The sequence below is a fragment of the Solanum lycopersicum genome, chromosome 1 (assembly GCF_036512215.1).
Source record: "Solanum lycopersicum chromosome 1, SLM_r2.1".
NCBI lineage: Eukaryota > Viridiplantae > Streptophyta > Magnoliopsida > Solanales > Solanaceae > Solanum > Solanum lycopersicum.
The window spans coordinates 84,743,928-84,767,318 of NC_090800.1; the positions used below are offsets into that span (position 1 = coordinate 84,743,928).

General features: G+C 34.6%; 5 protein-coding genes across 6 annotated transcripts; all 5 read left to right on the forward strand.

The window, feature by feature from the left end:
• The first annotated feature begins 1,214 nt into the window (after nt 1-1,214).
• Nucleotides 1,215-3,593, forward strand: LOC104644391 (uncharacterized). The gene is made up of 2 exons (XM_010314023.4): nt 1,215-1,339; nt 2,252-3,593. The coding sequence occupies exon 2, from the start codon at nt 2,304-2,306 to the stop codon at nt 3,300-3,302; it is 999 nt and encodes a 332-aa protein (XP_010312325.1). The 5' UTR covers nt 1,215-1,339; nt 2,252-2,303; the 3' UTR covers nt 3,303-3,593.
• A 3,800-nt stretch (nt 3,594-7,393) lies between these two features.
• LOC104644393 (uncharacterized) lies at nt 7,394-9,943 on the forward strand. Its single transcript, XM_010314029.4, has 2 exons — nt 7,394-7,495; nt 8,296-9,943. Exon 2 carries the CDS (start codon nt 8,309-8,311, stop codon nt 9,644-9,646), a length of 1,338 nt encoding a protein of 445 aa, XP_010312331.1. The 5' UTR covers nt 7,394-7,495; nt 8,296-8,308; the 3' UTR covers nt 9,647-9,943.
• A 1,066-nt stretch (nt 9,944-11,009) lies between these two features.
• On the forward strand, nt 11,010-14,904 carry LOC101252227 (DNA-directed RNA polymerase V subunit 5A-like). Its single transcript, XM_004230102.5, has 4 exons — nt 11,010-11,428; nt 12,877-13,053; nt 13,641-13,754; nt 14,525-14,904. Exons 1-4 carry the CDS (start codon nt 11,162-11,164, stop codon nt 14,648-14,650), a joined length of 684 nt encoding a protein of 227 aa, XP_004230150.1. The 5' UTR covers nt 11,010-11,161; the 3' UTR covers nt 14,651-14,904.
• Nucleotides 14,905-16,642: 1,738 nt separating this feature from the next.
• Nucleotides 16,643-17,787, forward strand: LOC104644398 (uncharacterized). The gene has a single exon (XM_019211234.3). The coding sequence runs from the start codon at nt 16,822-16,824 to the stop codon at nt 17,650-17,652; it is 831 nt and encodes a 276-aa protein (XP_019066779.2). The 5' UTR covers nt 16,643-16,821; the 3' UTR covers nt 17,653-17,787.
• Nucleotides 17,788-18,772: 985 nt separating this feature from the next.
• On the forward strand, nt 18,773-22,913 carry LOC104644401 (uncharacterized). Of its 2 annotated transcripts, XM_010314046.4 has the most exons (3): nt 18,794-18,985; nt 20,109-22,040; nt 22,153-22,913. In XM_010314046.4, exons 2-3 carry the CDS (start codon nt 20,196-20,198, stop codon nt 22,246-22,248), a joined length of 1,941 nt encoding a protein of 646 aa, XP_010312348.2. In that variant the 5' UTR covers nt 18,794-18,985; nt 20,109-20,195; the 3' UTR covers nt 22,249-22,913. The 2 variants fall into 2 exon arrangements, with proteins under 2 accessions (XP_010312343.2, XP_010312348.2); XM_010314041.4 differs by having other exon boundaries at nt 18,773-18,985; nt 20,109-22,913.
• Nucleotides 22,914-23,391: the final 478 nt, after the last annotated feature.

Below are 23,391 nucleotides of genomic sequence, written 5' to 3' on the forward strand. Positions count from 1 at the left end.
AGGATCTAACAATTTGTATATATTTCCTTTTTGTAAACAACAAATGAAGATAAGAAGAATTAGTAATCAGTGTTATGAACGGAAGCTAAAAGTGATTTTACTATATACTAAAGGATAAAAACAATACAAATATAGACATTTTTTTTAATTTCTTCCAAACTGTACCTAAATATCTTCAAAGTGTATAGATTGTTGTGTCAAATACCACAATTTATAGGATATCATTGAGTAAAATCAAAAGGTCTCATAATTATGCCATCAACTTCTTAAGTGTGGGAAGATTATAAAGGTGTGAATATTAATGATGAGATAGTGGAGGTGTGGTATTAATACACATTATGACAAAATTACACCTCTAAAACTGATCAGATAGAGAAATGAAAAGTTTCTCTAATACCTTTTCGTAATAAATTTATAATTAATTATTGTTACAACTATTCATTCTCCTACTTTATTTTAACAATAAGTGAATCAAGTTAATTATCAATTTAAGCATATTTAATATTTATTTAATTAGATATTTTATAATATTTTAATTTCGTATAAGGATAAAATAGTAATTCAACTTTTCAACTTGAGGCTTCCCGTTCTAATCTCTATGATACATTTTTTATGAAAACACCTTACAAAAGAAGATGACACTAAGCGGTAACAAGATCAAATAGATAAATCGATCTAGATTTTTCAACTAGTTATCTCATTTTCATTGTCCCATGGAAGCATCTTTATCAATTACTCAATAAATAGATCCAAACTTTTCATGTGCATATCCTCGGTGTTTTTCTAAATTTGCTGATTTGCTCTCTATTCTTTAAAAAGCATTATAGATAATTATTGAAAAGTAAATAGGTTTCATGGCTTTACGTCTTTCGTCTTTTGAAGTTAGTTATAACAAAAGAAAAATATATAATTACTATTACCATGGTAAACCATTGAATAAGGCTAAGATGAGTAGAATATGAAATGTAAGTATGATAATTCTTAACGGGTTAATGATATACCCGATAAGGAAATTGAATAGTTAATGATAAAATGTTAATCCATTTCCCAATCTTTTATTCTATAATTTAATACTAATAGTCAATTTTGTGGTTGATTTATCGATTACGATTCGATTTTGAATACCCTACGCAAACCCGCAAAGAATCTCTTTTACAAAAATCAACCCACCCAGCCCCGCAAATCGCACAAGCCTAAACCCGCCCCGCCCCATAGTCATCCCTATACGAGAATGTCAAAACCTAACATAAAAACCCTATTCCTTTATTTCTCTATGATAAACTAGTAAACTGTGCGACGACCACGGCGACGGCGACAACAGCTACGAGAGTCGTGAATTGTGAGTATTTGCTATCCTTTTATTACAATTAATAGAAATCTTGCACAAAATGAGCAATTTGTTAACACCTTTTTTAAAAAAGAAAAATTATTTTTCTTCTTCTATGATCTCTACCCTTTTTTGGTTTCTCCTCTTCTCTATACTCAATTCCTTATAAAATCTGAATTTGTGATAACTAGTATAATCGTCCTAAATTAAACACCCAAATTAGGGTTAAGTTTTACGAATATTTTTATTGATTAAATAAAAAATCATCTTGTTAATGAACGAAAATCATAATTTGAAAACGAGAAGAAATAGTTTATTAATTTAGCATATTTAAATCATAAATCTAAGTCAAACAATCATACACACCCTTTTCTCTACTCACAAGTATTATTGATCCAACTTTTACTAATGATGTGTTTTTGAAGTATAATAAGTTCACAAAAGAAGTGAAAAGGTCAAAAATTATTGTTTGAATTGCTTGTTTCTTTGCTAATTTCATGGTTAACAAATACAAATAGCTTACTTTCCCATTTATATTGTCATGACATAAACTTATTCTTTTGAGTCTACTTTGAAATTTTCTGATTGGTGATAGTTTGAAACTTTTGATTTTGGGCATAATAATATCTTGACCCTTTTGCATTTGATGAAAGTTTCCTTCTTTGCTAATATAATGTTTCACATCAAAAATAGTTAATATTCTTATGATATTTTTTTTTTGTACTAGGGTTTATTTTGAACTCATTTTGGAAATTTCTGAGTCTTGGTTGAATTTCTCAACTTTTTAGATTTGTTAGCAATATCTAATATTATCATTATTAAGATGCTTGGTTTATCCTCATTCTGTTGAGTCCTTTTTATGGATTGTATTTTGGTACATTTAGCTTTGATAAGTGATTTTGTTTTATTTTATTTGTTGATCAGGTTTTTTGTTTTCAAGATTTTTACCCTTATCTGTGGTCATATACACTAGTTCATGATGGGAATTGAAGACAAAACATTGTTTTGTTTCTGTCACTGGGGCAAAAGGAATAAGGTTCTACCAGATGGATCCATTTCGTATGAGGGAGGTATTACTGATCAGGTTATTGTAAAGACGGGCGTAAAGTATGATGATTTTGTGATTGCGGTTTTTGACCGCTTAGGTATTGATGCTTCAGATAAGATGTTATTTTTTACGGTGAAGTTTGATAGGTCAGAATTGATACGGCTGAGGGACCAAGCAGGTATCGATACTATGCTGCATTTTAATGATAGCTATGTTCATATTTATGCATCAAGTCTGGAGAAGGAGCCTGATTCTAGGCCTCCATCAGGTGGCACGAAAAACATTGGATTTACTATTGCTTCTGATAAACAACCAGATACTACTCCGATAGCTGATGATCCGAATGGTAATAAGTGTGGAGTTTTATCTGAAACTGTTGTAGGAAAGCTACCACCTCATCAAGAACCATTTTTCGGGCAAAACAATATTCAAAATGATGTCAATGCTCTGTTCCGCAGTTGGAATTACCTTAGACAGAAACAACTAACTTCATCTGGAATCCTGAAAACGTTCTGGAGAAAGTGTGACACTTGCGACACTAGCTACTTATGTTACAGGAAAGATGTCAACCATGCTCTGCGCTGCACGACATGTACTACATTTGATTTAGATCCCAAGGGTGCAGCTTGTAGACCGAAACAGAGTCAGCCTGGAGGCCAGGATAAGCACCTTGAATCTAAGCTCAACGAGCCTTTAAAGCAGACAGAGCTTCCTAACCAAGAAACCTTGAGAATGACTGGGGGCAGCGCTTGGTTTCAACCTACCCAAACAGGATCCCAACAGGTTGCTGCAACGACAATGGAGGCTTGCAAAAGCAGGAAAAGATATCGGAACCAGACAACTGAACCGAGTGAAAGTGATGATTCTTCAATCAATGTGGATACGGAAGATGCGGAAAGTGAAATAATTCGTGATAGTAAACCTTGAAAGTACAAGTGGGGGTGGGGTTGGGCGAGGGTGAAATGGTCCTTTTTTATTTTTTTTCTTTAGTCGACTAGCTATGCAAGTGCATAGAACGAAAGTGACACCAAATGTTTTTATACAGGTTGGGATCTGGAATGGATCGTAATCCAGGCCCCTTGGGTTGCAAGGGCATTCTCTTCTAGACGTAAGTATCTTGATTTGTAGACAAATGATGAGTATAGCTCCTATGTCTACACTCTGTTTTTCTCTGTTCTTTCTATTTTGATAAAACGCCTTATCAAGAATATATTTTTTTCTCTTCTCGCTTTTGAGTACATGATAAAACTGCTTGGTAATACAATGCTTAATAAAATTAAAGAAGAGAATGTGAGATGATTTGTATATATTCTTCTTCCTTCAATGGCCTTATTATAGTAGTAGTTGAATGCTAAAGTTCTTCTGAGAAGAGCTTACAACTCAAGAGTTTTGATCCTCGGAAAACAAAGATGATTGATCTTATTTCAAGAATATATAAGGTTGTAGGCTAATCAATCTCAGTGATTTCCATTGCTGCTTCGTTGAATCAAAAATTATATGCATGATTGCTTCCTTGTAGAGAACATGCTTTCTTCCTTAAAAAGATTTTCAACTGATTTCCTTCTTTATCTCTTGTATCCTTAGTTGATTCCAACCGATTACAGATCTTAGGTGTTTTTCTTTCATAACTAGCTCATTTTGATAGTCTTGATTTTGTTTCATTGAAAGGTGTTTTTTTTTTGTAACGTAGATTTGACATTTCCGCTAATGTTGAAGATAATAACATAGAGTACCTTAGAAAAGATTGTTTTGGTGTTTTCTTTCCCCTCCTTCCAAATCTCAACTCAAAAAAGATTTGTCATCCCTCAAAAATGAGGACAACATGATTAACTGTGTCACAAATATAAGAGGATAGGGAACCCCATACTTGTATCCTATTACTGAATGCATTACTTCCTTCGTCCCATAATAACTGATCACTTTCCATTTTACATGCTACTTAGAAAATCATAACTAAAATGATCAATTTGATTAATTTATTCATCTTTTATCCATATTGATGGATATGTTTATATGACATAGGGCATACAAAAGATACAAGTATGAGTGAGAGCAAGAATACAAAAGAGTAATTAAGTATTAAATGAACTCTTTGGAAAGATATATGTTAGGAACTTTAACTTTGTTTAATCTTCTAAAGAGAAATTATTGGAACATTAAACATGATGATGATATTAACTACAGGGGTAAAATGGGAGAATTCAATGATTTTTATTTCGATCTAGTAAGTGATCAAATAATTTGGCACAAATATTTTTTTGAAAGATATCCGTTAATATGTAACAAAGGGAATACATTTTTCAAGAAATTGACAAAGTAACTATAACCGATAATTCATGTAATTATACAAGTTCTGATTGTGATCCTCCTGAGATCATGTATTACTATCCTAATACTGAATTTTGACAAGTATAAAACTGAAAACTGCTGATCAGATCTGGGCTGTGTGTGATAAACTTGACTCTACGCCAAGACTCTATGCCCACATTAGGAAGGTATCCGGTCCTGAATTTAAGATAAAGTTCAGATGGCTCGAACCTCATCCAGAAGAAGATCAAAGGGAGGAGTGCGCGTGGATCAGGTCAGAGCTGCCTGTTGGCGGTGGATAATTTAGAGTTGGGAATACTTATTAGACTAATGATGGACTTATCTTTTCTCATTAAGTGCAGTGCGTGATGGGAGCGAGAGGTATGAACATTGTATATCCTAGGGAAGGCGAGACATGGGCCCTTTTCAAAGATTGGGATATTCGTTGTAGGAAGTCATAGGAAGTACAAGTATGAAATTGTGGAGATTCATTCTGATCGTGTTGGGGATTTTGATATTCAAATTGGTTACCTAGATAAAGTGACCAAATTTCCTAGCCTTTTCCAGCGGACTGAAGTTGGTACATTCTTTGTATGACCAAAAGAAATTTGCATGTTCTCTCATCAAATTCCCTCTTTCAAAATGACTGGAACTGAACGAGAGGGTGTACCTAGTGGATCATTTGAACTTAATCCAGCCTCTTTACCCCTCAGTTCAGATGATATTTGGTACCCGGTGAACGTTAAGGAAGATCACAGGACTACAAATTCTGAACCTGTAGAAAATGTTTTATCTGAGTTTCTGCTGGAACTAGTGGTAAGTCTGATAATGTGAAGACATCTCTGAAGTCAAGGGACTTGGAAGGCATCCATGACTAGTCTTGTATGTTCATTGACTTGGAGCTGAAACTATGGTCTGACGGGGCTCAAAAATCAGAAACTTTCCTTTGTCAGTTTATGATCCATCAACACATTGTTCATATCAGTTTATTGCTAAACGTTGACGTAGCTATAGGCAGGACCAACAAGGCAGCAGACGCAGTAGCAGATATGAATCTATAGTTTTTGGAAGAAGTTGTGTATTATGATAGCCAAAACTATCAGAGGAATGAATTTCATGTTTGCACTAGCAGCTATTATCATAAATTTTCCCTATGCTATAAGTCTGGTGAATGAATCTGTTTCCCAGATGGATACTCAAAGCCTGGAACATGTCATAAGGATATTATAAACTGATAAAATTGGTCTTTTATAAGACATGTCTTACCAATATAAGTTTGGGGACGTATTTAACTTTAATTAGTCTAGTAGATGGTGTTTCAAAACTATCAATAATTTTTAAAAAAACGAATAATTTACCCAAAATTTAAAGAAGTTTTTAATACTTTTCTCAACCCAAAGTATTTAAGTCTTTAAGTTAATTAACAACCCCCCTCCATAATAATAATAATAATAATCATATCAATATATAATAGTAAAGAGAGAAGAAAAACGGCTTTCGAAAAAAAAAGAGGCGGCGGTCAGTAAGAGAATAATAAAAACAACGCTATTGCTCTGTGTTATTTAAGTAGAAGAAAAAACTAAAGCTAAAGACAGAGGTGATACACAAAATAGATACGAAAACAACAAATATATTTTGTGAAATTAGATCCGATAAGGTAGAATATACACAGACTTTAGAGATGGGCTCATATACATTCGTCAATTTTTAAATTTTTTCATATATATAGTCTATAAAACGATATTATATTTAATTGTATAGAAACTTATATAAATATACTATATTAAGAAAATCTTTACCATTCATGACAATAACATTTTTTTTTCATTTAACCATTTTAAATACATTTATAATACAATTTTGATACATATTACAAAAAACAATTTATTATTCACATATAATACAATGCAAGTTTTATAATGATTAATACATTTATCACACATTTTAGTACGATGTGTCAAGCTTTTACAAAACAAACAGAATGTATTTTTAAAAAACAGTTATAACACATATTTACAATATACATATATCATTAACTTTTAATATATATTGCAGATCGCTAAAATCAGTAATTAAAAGTATCAATCCAAGAAACCACCCTTATATCAAAAGCCGTTTGGGAGCACTGGTGGAAGTTTCACTTTAAAATGCGACAACATGGGCTTGAATCCTGCAAAAGGTAGTATTTTTTGGCCTTTAAAATCAGATTTTTCATCGGCCCGGACCCTTTACCTTACCCTTGAGTCGCTCTTAGTGGTGCCCTCATGTCCTTGGTAACCGGAAGTTCTCTTAATCATGTCTGTCTCACTTCTCTCATGTTTTCGACCACGGAAGTCATACTTTACTAACCAGAGAGAAAGAAAGAAAAAAGGAAAGAAAAGAGAGAGAAGTGAAGATAACTATTTTACTTTTTTCTTGGATAAATTAATCAGCAATGATTATGCTTTAGGGTTTAGAATGATAAAAACGATTACATTTTGTATATCAAGGACCATAACCGTTCACACCTCATACATTAATGTAATGAATGACTTAAAAGAATTGAGCTTGGTCTATTTAAATTAAGTTAATATTTAAATTCCTAACGAATTTCCCACTAATTACTTAATATTAAGTTAACATTTAAATTCCTAACTAATTTCCCACTAATTATTATTTAAAAGGAAAGGAAAGCAGCTTTGGCAAAAAGAAGAGGAGTCAATCAGTAGAGTATAAAAACAACGCTGTTGGCTCCAAAGTCCAAACCAAACAAAACAGAAACAGTCGAGGGCAGAATTGTTGGAAGCAAATTGAAATTATTCGGCAAAAGTATTGTGAGTCCAATTTTCAGCTATAGTCTATAGCATGTTTTAGATTTGTTTTTCGCATTGAAATGATTTTATCAACAAATTGTAGTATGATTGAATATTTGAAAAATGTACTGAATCAGTTTTGCCATGACAGTTACATACTGATTACTCTTGATTCTTGAAGTTATGCTATTTCAGAGTTATACACCTTTGGATTCAAATTTAACTCAAGAAGAATACGAATATATGTGGTAGTATGAATAACTATTCAGGAAGTTAACTAACTTATCATTGGATACTTTCTTAGACTTAGTGTTGTTGTTTATCGAATGCTGATAGATTTAGATTTATGGTTTGCTCCTGGTACAGAGGAAACTCTGCCAAATTTAGGCTTAGGCCAGCTGAGCGTCGGTTATGGCCTAAGTGGATTGAGTCATGACAATTAAGGGTATCATTTGGTTCATTCTCTCAAATTTTTTGTACAGAGTTCCCTCTGAACCCATTTTGAAAATTTTCTGTTTTTTGGTTAAAGTTTGAAACTTCCTGAGGATTATATGTTGACTTAGATGAAATCTAATCAGAGTATTTAGTTTCAAGGAAAATGTGCTTTTAATCTGTTATTTGGAGACGCGATCATCCTTTTGTTTCCTTTCTAATGGGTTGTTAAATTCTTTGCATTCAGCCTTGATATGTAACTCCCTTTAGGTTCTTTTTTTTTCTCGATCAGGCTTTTGAGTATTTGAGATTGTTACTCTTCTCAGATAAAGAGAAAAAAAGTTTGTAGATTGTTACTGTTTGAACCTCTGTGTTTGTGTGCACTACAGAACTGAAGATAAAATGCTGCTTTGTCTCTGTCACTGGGGCAGGAAGACAAAGATGCTTCCAGATGGATCCATTTTGTATGCGGGAGGTATTACTGATCAGTTTGTTGTAGAAACAAGCATAAACTACAACGACTTTGTGAAGGCAGTTTTTGATCGATTAGGCATTGATTCTTCCGATAAGATGTTGCATTTTACAGTGAAGTTTGATAGGTCAGAACCGATACGGCTGAGGGATCAACAAGGTGTTGATACCCTGTTACAATTTAATGATGGCTTTGCTCATGTTTATGTGTCAAGTTTGCAGGAGGAGCCTTATTCTATAACGCCATCAGTTGGTGCGAGAAAAGTAGAACTTGATGTTGTATCTTATTCAGGACAAAATACAACTCCTGCAGGTGATGATGAGAATAATTTGGAAAGCGCGTTAGAGAAGGCACGGTTCCAGTCAGCTGGAGATAGTAGTAAACCTCTGAAGGAAGCAATAGCAAACCAGTCAGCTGGAGATCGTGAACCACAGCAGAAAGAAGCTGTTGGTGTTGATGATCAAAAGATTGTTGGTACAACTAGGTCGTGCAGTAGTTCAAAATCAAATACAATTTCTGATAAAGACAATTCAGATTTCCTTCAATGTTGTCATCCTGAATTCAGTGATTTTTTCAAGCATAAAGCTGAAAATTGCTTTGCAGTTGACCAGATATGGGCTGTCTATGATGATGTGCACGATGCTATGCCAAGAAAATACGTCCGCATCAGCAAGGTATTTGGTCCTGAATTTAAGATCATGTTCAGATGGCTCGAGCCTCTTCCAGATGAAGACCAAAGGGAGTGTGCTTGGGTCAAGTCAGGCTGTGGGAAGTTCATTAGTGGGGATATTCATTCCACTTCTGATCGATTTTCTTTTTCTCATCAAATGCATTGTAAAGAGGGGACGAGTGATATGTACATTTTATATCCTCGGAAAGGGGAAATATGGGCGCTTTTCAAAGCTCAGGATATTCTTTGGAGTCCACTGAGTCATAGTGAACCTAAGTATGAAGTTGTGGAGATCCTTTCTGATTTTGTTAAGAATGCTGGTGTCAGAATTGGTTACTTAGATAAAGTTACTGGATTTGCTGGTATTTTCCAGAGAACAAAGCTGTTTGTATCTAGTTCATTCGTTATAAAGCCAAATGAACTTTACAAGTTCTCTCATCGAATTCTTTCTTTCAAGATGATCAGAACTGAAGGAACGGGTGTACCTGTGGGGTCGTTTGAACTTGATACTGCTTCTTTACCCCTTGATCCAAATGATATTTGGTACCCTGGAAAAGTCAAGGAAGAATTAGGACTTGCAAAGTTAGGCATCCGTTGAGTCTACGTTGTACATTGACATGGATGGAACTGAAATTTTCTGTCATTAGTTGCTCGATTAGTGGACTTTGTGATTGCAGTAGCTGCAATAATGGTTATGATTATGATGTTTCATTTGATTTCAGTAGCTCGAATTATGATTTTCGAATTAAAGTGTCTCTTGTGTTTGTAACTTAAAAAAGAGAGAAAAAGAGAAGCAGCTGAAAGACACCAGTAATGCTTTTATCTTTTCTAAAACTCTTCTGTAAAATTGAAGTAATGGTATAAGGATTTCAGTTAAAGCTGAAAATCTTTCTAAGTTTCACTCGCATTCTATTCTAACTGTTAATTGATGCAATGGAGGTCATTATGTTTAACAAAGCTAAAAAGGATTTGACTGCCAACATAATCAAATCTAATACACCATTCATATATTTTCATAGTTCAAAACGAAAAGAAATTATTCAATATTTAATTCTTTGAAACTTCTTTTCATATTTTTAAATAGTCATGATGAAAACTAACATCTTTTTTATGTTCTTAAATGTTTTTCTCAAAGCCATAAAACACCCCGTCTCAATTATAAGAAAGTTAATTGTTTTTTCTCGTTTTATCTTTTGTACTCCTGGTAATTATATTTGAAAAGTATAGACAACATTCACTAAAGTAAATATTCTCTTTTTAGTCTACATCAAGTGAAATTGTTGGGGCACGTAGGATTGTGTTGAAATTAGAAATATTAAAATGGATTGAAACAGAAATTGGATTGGTTTATGATCCACCCAGATTTTATTTGACTCAAATGGGCTAGAAAATGGTTGGGTCATGACCCGTTTAATTTGACCAGCTTAATCTCAATAGTTTCAATATATTGTTATTAAAAGATATAAAATAGATAATAATTCATATATTCAATATAAGAACATATATTATATCAATGCAAATAAAGAATATTAAAACTATTTGAAATTAAAAATTAAATAAGGTTCAATTGAAAATCCTATTAAAATGATTAAAATTTGAATGGTTTAAAATTGTGCCTAATTCAAATTACTTTCAGCCGAATCTATAAAATTTTGGACGGAATATGTTCAACTTTATTTTTGACAGCCCTAGGGCATGAAGCATACTTTAAAAATATATAGTTAAAAGCATAAATGAAATGCAAGCTTTTACAATTAGCCCCTTCTATTATGATCGATTCATTTTTACTTTGATATGTCTAATAATATTTTTTTGATTTATAAAATTAATAAATAATTTATCATTTTGAATAATGTTTTTATCATAGTTATTAAACATTATTTATATTTAAATAACTTATATTTAATAAATATAATTAAATATTTTTTTTATCAAATACGACTTCTTAATTTCAGAAAATTCATTTTAAAAGATTGGGAGATTCAAAACCATCTTCATTTTGAGCTTTATGCTAAAATAGTTTTCCACAATCGTACGTAGCAAAACCCGAAAAACCCTGGCACCTACTTCCTCTCAATTCCAACAAAAAAAAAGTTAAACAAGAAGAGCAGAAATGGATGTTAATGGGTCAGCAATGGAGGTTGATGTTGTCAATGTAAGTCCTTGTTTAACCAGCTTTGTTGATGATGGTACTGTTGAGAGTCACAGGTACTTCCTTGCACGCAAAACTATGCTCGAAATGCTCAAAGATCGTGGTTTTGCAATACCCAATTCTGAAATCGAAACCACCCTTCAAGAATTCAGAGAGAAATATGGTCAAAGACCTGATGTTGAGCGCCTCAGAATCTCCGCCATGCACAGAACTGACCTTACCAATAAGGCTAGTTACCCCTCTTTCCTTTCTTGAATCGCCTGTTTTTAGCTTCTTGTAGTGATAATTTCTCTTAAGTTTCAATATTTTGCCTCCTTAAAGACCGTATTAAGGAACTCTGAGTTCTTTCCTTTTGTTAGTGAGCAAAATTTGGGGAATCAGCGAAAAATATTTAAGTATCTTTGGTCTATGATCCAAGGAAATGGGGAGATCAATGATGATGTCACACATCGTTTTGGTGTGGCATGGATGGAGTGGAGCTTTGTATCCAGAATTTTGTGCGATAAGAAGTTACCATCAAAATTTAAAGATATGTTCTTTAGAGTGTGGTGGTTGGGCGGACTTTGTTGTATACGGCAGAGTGTTGACCCATCAAGAAATCCTATGTTGAGAAGATGCAAATAGCTGAAATGATGATGATGAGATGGATGTATAGGCATACTAAGAGCCATGAGATTAGTAATGAGGATATTCAAGAGAAGTGGGATTGGCCTTTGTGGTGGACAAGATGAGGAAGAGAGACTCAGATGATTTGGACATGTAAAGAGGAGATGTGCCAATTCCTAGTGGGGATGAGGAGAGACAGAGATAGGCCCAAGAAGTATGGGGAGAGGTGATTAGGTAGGATTTGATGCATTTTCAGCTTATCAAGGACATTACCTTAGAAAAGAGGGTGTGGAGGTTGCAGATAAGTGTAGAAGGTTAGTAGATAGTCGAGCGTTGTTGCAGTACTAGCCTATTCATGTAATCTGTGGCTTGGTGGTAGTCTAGAGCACTGGATGTGTCGTAGTATTAGCCTATTCTTGTAGTTTTTTTGACTTTTGGTATCTGATATCATCTGTTGTTTATCATGTTTAGGTGATCTCACCTTGTTGTTGATATGACGGTTCCTTCCTCTGCACTCTTCCCTATTAGTTGTCATGTTTTTTTTTTCGCTGTTTTTTTTTTCTTTGACTTGCTTCACTTGAGTACACTCTATCCTCCAAGACCCCACTTTTGGAAACAACAACCTCTCTACCTCCAATTAGTGGAGGTAAGGTCTGCACTCTCTACCCTCCCAAGACCCCACTTTGTGGGATTCCATTGGGTATGTTGTTGTTAATAAGAAAATGTTTTACCTTTTCAAAAAAAAAAAAAGTTCATCACTCAGCTCCATATCCGAATTTCTCCCTTTGGGGTTCATATATATTCAAATTTCTTGTTGATTATGCTAGAAGTGCATCAATCCTGTTCTGTCTAATGGAAATGTTTTATATGCTCCATAAGTCTTCTTATGGAAACTGGAGGCTCGGCTGAGTTCAATAAAACAAATTTTAAAGAAGTCAAGGAAGTCATTGCATTAACGGGTTAGAATACTCAGCATATTGGAAGATGGTCTCTGATGAAGAGGGACTATCAACATACATTCATGTGCTTCATAGATATACTAACTTCTTACATATTTGAACTTGTTGCAGGTTTTGGTCATCTTCTGTGGGCCAAATTCGGTGAAAATGAATGTCATCCGCAATATTTTATCTCAAATAATGAACAAAGAATCCTTGAGTCGGCTGATATTAATCATTGAAAATCCAATGACTAATCCAGCTATGAAGGTTGTGGAGGACTCCCCATTCAAAACTGAAATTTTCCAGGTAAAGTATGTGTTCTTTTTGGTGTTTTTTGGTGTGAACAGTTCCATTGCGAGGACTAAACATGGTACTTATTTGGCTATTATTAATATGTGTGCTTCATTTGCTTTAGATATGCTTGGCTAGTGAGTTAGATTTCAGAATGAATAAGGATTTGTCATTATTAGCATTTACATAAGACTGAACAAAAGGTGTATGTTCAAAAATGGCTTTCCCCATTTGAAGTCTCTTTTAGTTGCTTGATCATTCAAAAGTTTCTCTTTGGCGAATAAAGCATGCAACCCGTAAAGCGTTGCTGGTTTTCTATGAACTTCCATATCTTTCTACTGTTACCTGTGAAATAAGGAAAAAACTGAAATATTCTTCTGGCTTAAAAGGAACTACATTTACTTGGTTATTTGCTCCCCCTTAATTAATCTTTTGCCAAGACAAGTCCCAAGCTCTCTTTTTTTAAAAAAAAATAATAACAAGTCCCAAGCTCCATTTTTTCCATTTATTGATGGTTTTGTGGTATTGACCATTTGTAAACAATAAATGTTACATCTCAGCAATATGCTAAGTGTCTGGCTCCTCTTTGCAAACTCTTTCAGATCACAGACTTGCTTGTCAACATTACAAAACATGTTTTAAAGCCAAAGCATGAGTTGTTAACCAACGCTGAGAAGGAGCAGCTATTGAAGAAGTATAACTTGGAAGAGAAGCAGGTTTGCCTTTGAATTTGCAGAAACATGCATGTATATCTGTACACTGTGCATTCCTTAATCTATCCGTACAACAGCAAGTCTTTTATGAGTAAATTCATAAGAAAAAACAATGGATTAATTTTTATCTGGCTAAAATCGACCGTCTTGGAATCAAGCTTTAGTACTTGCTGCCATCTACTATGGTTGAGACACCAAGTTATTTGTCACAGTTAGGTAGTAACCCAGATACCATGGCATTTTGAGCCAAGACCTAGAATTCTTTTGCATCTCTTTTTGCATACAGTGTTGTCTTAGACGAGGTTAATAACAGGAACCTTCTAATACTTATCTTTTCATGAAAAAATTGTTAGTTTAATGTAGTAGACCAGTATTAGTGACTTCTATGCAGTACCTTTAAAAGGAGCTTTATGTTAGTCATTATCCCTTTACCGTGAGGGTGAAATGACTCAAATGCTGTTCTAAAGACTGCTGCCATTAGAACTTTACCTTTTTTAATGAATGGGAGACAGTACTTGCCCTGTCTCTCACACACTACTTATCAGACATTAACATCTAGGACCTTAGGTGAAGAGACATATTTCTGCCTTCATCTCATGCAGACCAATGGTATTCTTGCTGTGCATTCTCTCTAATGATCTCAGCAGAAATTCGTAGTTCTTATGTCTATCTATATATGCACTTCAATTGACCACTCTTTCTTCAAAAATTATCAATACAGTTTCATTTATCTATGTTTTTCTGAGTATTGTTCTTGTATTGATATTTTCCAGCTACCGCGGATGTCTCAAAAGGATGCAATAGCTCGGTACTATGGATTGGAGAAAGGGCAAGTTGTGAAGGTCACATACAACAATGAGATCATTGAGACACATGCTACTTATCGCTGTGTCTGGTGATGCGACTATGTAAATCCTATGTAGCAGTGTTGTTCTGTCGTACGTTGAGCGAGTCTGCAGCAGCCTAAATGAAGAACTTGTAGTAGTAATATGTTAAGTACATTATCATTGTTGCTATGTATTTTGTTGTATATCCAGATTGCCTTAACTTCATACTTTTGGGCTAGTAGGGGTGATGGTGGCTACTCTAATTTGCAAAATTTGACCATGTTGCTTTGTTAATCGGAGTTTAATAGCTATTATTGACTTGTGCATTTATCTATCTTCACTAATTTATATATTAGGGAAGAGCTTAACTTCAATACGCTAATATTTTGCACAGATCATTGAATAGGTAATTATGGATAACTTGAACAAGATTTTGTCTCGACTTATGACAGGAAATTAAAGTTCTGCTTGCCTTTATTATATAAGCAAAGCAAAATTTCATATTTAAAAATTATATAAAAGTTAAAAATCATAACATTTCATATTTTAAAATACTAAAGATATAATAGTAAAAGAAAATGTATATTATTGTATTAATTAGAATTCCAAAATAAATTTCGGATCTATTTTTTCATAAAAACATCAAAATAGTTTAGTACATGTACAAATATTATCTGACCGCCAATAAGAAGTCATAATAAAACCACACTAACGATTCAACTCTTCTAATATTTTTATGTAAAGAAAAAGTTTCAGCATTTCCATTGGAAGAGATTTTCCATTATCCAGTAAATGGTGAAGCCCTAGCTGAGAAATTCATCACTGCAACCTTTGGGGTTTTAGTAGAAACCCCCCCAATTTGGGGTTCCACCTGCAGTTCCAACTTTTAAAGGTAACTTTTTTTTTCCTTTTCTCTATTCACTATTCACAATATTTTATAGTATACAATATGATTCTGTAGACTTACAGAGGAACAAAGGCATCATGCAAGTGTTTATTAGTCTATTAAGATGTTTCTGGAGTAGTAAAATAGAAAGTGGAAAGGGTGAAGCTTGGTGCTCTGCATTTTTTTGTGTAAAGAAGTTGTTTGAACCCATATTTAAAATTTTCGAGTTTAAAGTTAAATATATTAGGCCTAAGGTTAGCTCATTAGGGGAGGTTTGTCCAAGTTCACCTAATTCAACCAAATTCTCATCCCCTACCGATGTGGGACATCTTAACCGTCACCAAATATAGAAATATTTTCTTTTTGGGACGGACTAAATGAAGAAAGATCGGCAAATAAATTGGGATGGAGGGAGTAATAATTTGTAAGTATTCAACAAGCAAAGGTATTGGGTTACTCTAGCTCAACCTTGTCCTACAGCCAAAAAATTTATTCACTGGCTGGTTTTTTATTTCTATCCTCTATTTGGAATTTAGTTATAATCCAAGATCATGAAGCTTGAGATGTTTTTATTTTAAATAGAAAAAAATGTTTTTCTTGAGATGCTTGTTATTTGTATTATCACTTTAGTACATTCAGCTACTAACTCTTCAAATTTATCTTCTTTTCTTGATTAGGTTTTTTATTTCAAGATTGTTCCCCTTCCCAGGGAAAAAGGAAGAAAAGTTTTGAAGATTGTTACTGTTTGAACCTCTGGGGCTACTTGCACTACTTCATGATGGCAGCTGAAGATAAAACACTGCACTGGGGCAGGAAGAATAAGGTGATGCCAGATGGATCCATTTCGTATGGGGGAGGTATTACTGATCAGGTTATTGTAAAGACCGGCATAAAGTACAATGATTTTGTGAATGCAGTTTTTGACCGATTAGGCATTGATCCTTCAGGTAGGATTTTGCATTTTACAGTAAAGTTCGATAGCTCCGACTTAATACGGCTGAGGGACCAAAAAAGCGTTGATACCCTGTTACAATTTAATGATGGTTTTGCTCATGTTTATGTATCAAGTTTGGAGGAGGAACTTAATTCTAGACCGCCATCAGGTCATGCGGAAAAAGTTGTAGTTGTTGGTTATTCTGATTCAGAAGCAGATACAACTCCGGCAGGTGATGATTAGAATGAATTGGCAAGCCCTCTGAAGAAGGAACGGTTCCAGTCAGCTGGAGATAGTAAGCTTCTGAAGAAAGCAACAGCTAATCAGTCAGAAGGAGCCAGAGATGGTAAACCTCAGCAGAATGAAGCTGTTCGTGGTGATGATCAAAATCATGCCGGTGTAACTAGGTCATGCAGTAAATCCATGGAAATATTCGATCAAAATGGAGTGGGCCTTCCTGAAGGGAGTGTGCAAAACAACAGTTCCAAGATTAAGACAGTTAATGAACAGGCTCCTTTACCGACATCAGGCTGTGAGAAAAAAGTTAAAGTTGGACTCATTGTTAATTCTGATTCAGGACCAAGTACAATTCCTGATGGTAATCCTCCCAAGGTGTATGATTATCCTGATCCTGAATTCCGTGATTTGGACAAGCATAAATCAGAAATTTACTTTGCAGTTGACCAAATCTGGACTTGCCATTATGCTGATTTCATGCCAAGATTCTATGCCTGTATTAGAAAGGTATCTAGTCCTGAATTTAAGATAAAGCTGAGATGGCTTGAGGCTCATCCAGAAGACGAAAGGGAGCGCGCATGGGTCAGGGCAGACTTGCCTGTTGGCTGTGGGAAATTTAGACGTGGGAGCTCCAAATATAATTCTGATAGACTTGTATTTTCTCATCAAATGCAGTGCGAAAATGACAAGAGAGGCCTGTACATTGTATTTCCCAGAAAAGGGGAAACATGGGCCCTTTTCAAGGATTGGGATTTTCGTTGGAGCTCCGATCCTAAGAGTTATAGGAAGTACAAGTATGAAATAGTGCAAGTTCTTTCTGATTTTGTTGGGGATGCTGGAATCCAAGTTGGTGACTTGGAAAAAGTGACTGGATTTATTAGCATATTTCAGCGAACAAGGCCGACTCCTGTTGGTGCATTCTTTGTAAAGCCAAAAGAACTTTACAAGTTTTCTCATCGAATCCCCTCCAAAATGTCTGGAACTGAACGAGAGGATGTACCCTACAAAGGAACTTGATCCTGCTTCTTTACCCCTCAATCCAAATAATATTTGGTGCCCTGGGAAATAGAACAATAACACAGGGCTGCAAAATCTGCACTGGTAGAAGAAGTTCTAACACACATGATTCTGTAGTTTTTGGAAGAAGTTGTGTATTATGGTATCCGGATAGTCCCTAAGTTTTTGTTTAGACTCTTATCTGTAGACATACAGATTCTGTGTCTTCTGCTTTGATGCAGTGAAAGGTGTTTTCTGCATGTTAATGAAGCTATGTTTTATTTTTAGGTCCCTTGACAAAACTTTTAACTAAAAGCCAAAAGGCTAATCAATTTATCGTTGCGAAAAGGGAAAAGGAGCAAAAATACCGTTAAACAGGCCTGAATCGTTTGGTAGAGTGTGTTGGATAGAATAATGCATGCATCAATTTTGTATATTATTGGTATCTTGTCTGATAAAATTCTCTAGCATATGTATTAGTAATGCTTACATTACTAGTTTACTATTGCATTTTATTTTGTATTGAGGTATATATTATTAATATCATGAATCTCTATACATTAGTAATATATTGAGTTTCAATCTATTCATTAGCATGGTTAAAAACACGATTGTCTCTCAAAAATTTTTATTTTTATAAACAAATATAAAAAAAATATGTATATACAATGCATATTAATTTTTGATCTATTAAATTAAATATTGTATAAGCAAATTTTCATCATAACTAATGAAGGCAAAATTAATACCCTTGACATTAACAATAGGCAAAATTAATACCATTGACATTAACAATATTCCGTATTACTTTTACACAATCAACTTTTAATAAACTCTATCAAACGAGAAAATTGATTCTTATCGGTTAGTCAATGCAATTTGACACAATTTTATTTGACAAAAGCTCGAAAGGATAAAATCATTAACTTTATTAAATTATATTCTCCGTTTCATTTCATATGTCATTATTTTTATAAATAATTGAATTACAATACTCATTATTTTATAACATTTATGTATAAATTATCATATTTTATCAATTATATTATTAATAGAATAATTAATAAATTTTCTCATTTATTGATAAAATTAACCTTAAAAAAAACATTAAATACGGATAAAAGATAAAGTTACATTATACATTGGAAAGTGTAATGTAAGTGTATTCTTTCTTACAAAAAAGAAAAATAGAGAGAGAGAGTACGTGTCCATTCCTCTTCTCTCCTTTCTCAATCTCTCACTCTCTCTTACTAAATCATGGATCTTCTCTCCCTAAAATCCACTGTTTTAGTCTTAAAAAAGCATGGTAGGAACTACCTCCTTGGGTTAAAATTTGACTATCTGCAGCTTCAAGGTAACCCTTTTAACCTACTCAGAGTATGTAGACTTGCAGTGAAACAAGGGGTACCAGAATGAGATGTTTATGAAGAATTGACTTAGAATGTGAAAAGAGTGAATCTTTACTCAAAATCAGTTTGCAATTTTGAGCTCTAATTAGAAAGATTCTGATTGTTGCTTCAAGTTTGAAACTTTTTGCTTTCCTGGGGGGTTTCTGTTTTGATCTTCTTTTTTGCATTTGAATGAAATTTTATGCTTTAGTATGAGCATCTTCTTAGCTAATTTCATGCTTGACAAACTAAAATAGCTAATCTAACTTATTCTTTGAGCTCATTTTGAGATTTTGTGATTAGTTGAAGTTTGAAACTTTTGCTTTCTTTACCTAATCTTTTTGCATTATTTGAAATTCTATAACTTGGTATGCTTTACTTATTTGCTCATTTCAAGTTTTACTGCAAAAGTGTTTAATAGTATCTAGTAAGTTCATGAGAATTTTTGCATAGAGACTTCTCTGAATCCATTTTGAAAATTTCTGATTCTTGGTTTAAGTTTGGAGCTTTATGATTTATTGAGGATTTTGTCTTGACACCCTATTGAATTAGATGAAGTGAATGTTTGGATAAACTTATTGCAAGTGTTTCTGCTTTTAATACTTTTAGGCTAAAAAGGAAAAAAAATAAGCTAAAAGCTAACAGTTGGGTATTTCCAACTTATGACTTTTTGCTTTTAGCTTATAAGCTATTTTTTAAAAGCCAATCCAAACGTCCTCGAAAATCTGTTATCTTATAACGTTGTCATATGTTTAATTTTCTGTTTTATGATGATATGACAGGGATTATTCTGCTTGAGATAAAATGTATAGATGGGTTACTTTTCTTGTTTTGCTGACTTACATGTAAATAGTGTTTTTCTTCCTACAACCAAAAATTTTGTTGATTGGCTGGTTTTAAATTCCTATCTTTATTTGGCAATGTTCCAAGATCATGAAGGTTGAGATATATTTACTTTAACGGAAAAAAAATGTTTTTAATCTTGTATTTGGGGATATGCTTGGTTAATGCTCATGATTTTGTGTCTTTCTTATAGATTATTATGTTAGTACATTTAGCCTTGATAAGTAACTCCCTTTTCTTGATCAGGCTTTTAGTTTTTGAGATTGTTACCCTTCTAGAAGAAAAGAAGAAAGATTTTCAGGATTGTTACTATTTGAACATGTACACTAGTGCATGATGGAAACTGAAGATAAAACACTGTTTTGTTTTTGTCATTGGGGTAAGAAGAATAAGGTGCTTCCAGATGGATCCGCTTCGTATGTGGGAGGTATTACCCGACAGGTTATTGCAAAAACAGGCATAAAGTATGAGGATTTTGTGAATGCAGTTTTTCACCGATTATGCATTGATCCTTCGGATAAGATCTTACATTTTACTGTAAAGTTTGATAGGTCCCAATTGATACAGCTGAGCGACCAAGAAGATGTCAATACTCTCTTGCAATTCAATGATGATTTTGCACATGTTTATGTATCAAGTTCGGAGATGGAGCCTCATTCTAGACTCCCGTCAGTTGGCGCGAAAAAAATAGAACCTGTTGTTTTTGATCTTGAACTAGATACTAATCCTGTACGCAATGATGAGAATGATTTGGCAAGCCCTCTGAAGAAGGCACAGTCTAACCAGTCAGCTGGAGATAGTAATCCTCTGAAGAGATCATGGGCTCACCAGTCAATTAAGGACAGTAAACCTCAGAAGAAAGAAGCTGTGGCCAGTGAACAGGCTTCTAGACTGCCTTCAGGTGGTGCTAAAAAAGTTAAACTTACTATTGATTCAGATTCTGATTCTGGTTCTGATTCAGAGTCAGAATCAGAATCAGATACTGTTCCTGATGGTAATCTTCCAGAGGTGTATGATTATCCTGACCCTGAATTTAGTGTTTTTGACAAGCATAAAGCACAGAATTGCTTTGCAATCGATCAGATCTGGGCGTGTTATGATACGGCTGATGGTATGCCAAGATTCTATGCCCACATTAGGAAGGTATACAGTCCTGAATTTAAGGTGATGTTCAGTTGGCTTGATGCTTATCCAGAAGATGAAAGGAGCAGAGCTTGGGTCGGGGCAGAGTTGCCTGTTGGCTGTGGGAAATTTAGACGTGGAAGTACTGAATTCACTTCTGATCGACTTACATTTTCTCATCAAGTGCAGTGCGGAATGGGGAAGAGAGGTCTATACATTGTATATCCAAGGAAAGGAGAAACGTGGGCCCTTTTCAAAAATTGGGATATGAGTTGGAGCTCTGATCCAGATAATCATAGGAAGTACAAGTATGAAATTGTGGAGATAGTTTCTGATTATGTTGTGGATGTTGGTGTTCTTGTTGGTTATTTAGATAAAGTTTCCAGATTTGTTAGCCTTTTCCAGCGAATGAGGCCGACTGAAGTTGGTACATTCTTTGTAAAGCCAAATGAACTTTACAAGTTCTCTCATCAAATTCCTTCTTTTAAAATGACTGGAACTGAACGAGAGGGTGTACCTGCGGGATCCTTTGAACTTGATCCTGCTTCTTTACCCCTCAGTCCTGATGATATTTGGTACCCTGGAAAAGTTATGGAAGACAGCAGGGCGGTTAATTCTGAACCTGTAGAAAATGATCTACCTGCAGTTCCACTTGGAGCTAGAGATAAATCAAGGAAAGCAACAACATCTCTGAAGTCTGGGGATGACATCCATGCTACTGATGGAGAGTCTTCCAAGGTTCAAATAACTCCTAAAAAAATGAACATCTCTGAGAAAAAGCGAACTCAAATGAGCTCTAGTTCTGCCGATGACAGTCCTTCCACTGACTTTGATGATAATTGTGTTAAAAAAAGCCGTCACTCAAGTCCCCGCATGCCAATTCATTTGTCATGTCAAGGTGATAGAGAGTTGCATTCATGCAGGAAGAGCTTTGGTCTCAGCAACTCCGTTGGAAGTTCCAAAAAAATATCAACTTTTTCAGTTGATAAAGGTTTTGAAGAAACTTTTTGTGATTTCGAGATGGACAGATCTACAGGGAAGTTTCAAGTAAATCAGGTATGGGCTATTTATGGTCAAAATAGTACATTGCCAAATACTTATGCACTGGTTAAGAAGATAGTTCCTGCCCCATTCAAATTGCATGTAGTCCTCCTTGAATCATGTGCAGGGCCTAAAAATGCTGCTCAGTCAGTTTGTGGAACGTTCAAAGTCCAGAATGAAAAACATCAAGCCTATGATTCTAGCTCATTCTCCCATGTGGTGAAAGCAATCTCTACTAAGAACAGGTTTGAAATCTATCCAAGAGAAGGAGAGATTTGGGCACTGTACAAGAGCTTGAGAAAATCAGGTTTGGATCCAGACAAGTTTGAGTACGATATAGTGGAGGTCATTGAGTATTCAAAAGAGTGGATAAAAGTTTCGTCCCTGGTTCGTGTGGATGGTTTAAAGTCTGTCTTTAAACAGCAAACATCGAATTCTGTTACTTTGGAAATACAAAAAGATGAGTTCTGGAGATTCTCTCATCAGATACCTGCATTTCAGCTGACTGGAGAAAAAGGAGGGGTTTTGAGAGGCTGCTGGGAGCTTGATCCTGCTGCAGTACCGTGTTCTCTGTGAAGTGATGCACCAGTTAGTGTGTGATGGGATCAGTTATCCTGGATTAACACACTGATGGCCTATTGTTCTTATCAGTTTCTTGCTAGATGATTACAAGACCGGAATGTAGCTATAGGGAGGGAAACAAGGTCGCACTCATGATTCTGTAGTTTTTGGAAGTTGTATATTATGGTGCCCTGCCCATCCCCCTCCCCCTTTTGTAATGGGTTTATACACCTAACGAAGGACTAAATACGGTAGGTAGTCACCACGTTATTGTAAAGATTAATTATAGAGATTATGTAGGCATGATGAATTCCCTTTTGTGCTTTACTCCAGTGAAAGGTGTTTTTAACCATAACTCACTGGTGGTGAGTTGGTGACGCCATAGTCTAGAAAAGCTGGCCTCCATCAATCGTTCAACTTGATTTGGAAATGAATGACTTCGTGACTTGGGTGAAATTGAAGGTTGATATCATACAAGTTCATTGACTGCATAACGCCACCTTCACAAGACCCCTCTCATTGGGGATCTCACTGGGTGTGTTGTTAATTTCAGTCGAGATTGTGAAACCATTGTATGTTTTCTAAAATGAAGGGTTTGAAGAGACCAAGAACACAACTTGAGCACAGTTCGCCAGCGTCTCTGTGACCTCCGTGATTATATCAATCAAGTCTCATGGTGAAATATCCAAGTTAATGTTAGAACTTCGTAATCTTAAAATATCTATTTGGCTTGTGAATTGTTCAGAAGAAAATCTTAATCTAATACCAATATTAAGTAGTAACATTTCTTGTCGATGAGCTCAAA

Bases quoted from the DNA above. Each gene is read 5' to 3' on its own strand.
- LOC104644393 (XM_010314029.4), top strand. From the start codon at position 8,309: ATGCTGCTTTGTCTCTGTCACTGGGGCAGGAAGACAAAGATGCTTCCA.
- LOC104644391 (XM_010314023.4), top strand. From the start codon at position 2,304: ATGATGGGAATTGAAGACAAAACATTGTTTTGTTTCTGTCACTGGGGC.
- LOC101252227 (XM_004230102.5), top strand. From the start codon at position 11,162: ATGGATGTTAATGGGTCAGCAATGGAGGTTGATGTTGTCAATGTAAGT. The intron at 11,429-12,876 runs GCTAGTTACCCC...AACTTGTTGCAG, and splicing joins GAACTGACCTTACCAATAAG to GTTTTGGTCATCTTCTGTGG. The intron at 13,755-14,524 runs GTTTGCCTTTGA...GATATTTTCCAG, and splicing joins ATAACTTGGAAGAGAAGCAG to CTACCGCGGATGTCTCAAAA.
- LOC104644398 (XM_019211234.3), top strand. From the start codon at position 16,822: ATGGAAATATTCGATCAAAATGGAGTGGGCCTTCCTGAAGGGAGTGTG.
- LOC104644401 (XM_010314041.4), top strand. From the start codon at position 20,196: ATGATGGAAACTGAAGATAAAACACTGTTTTGTTTTTGTCATTGGGGT.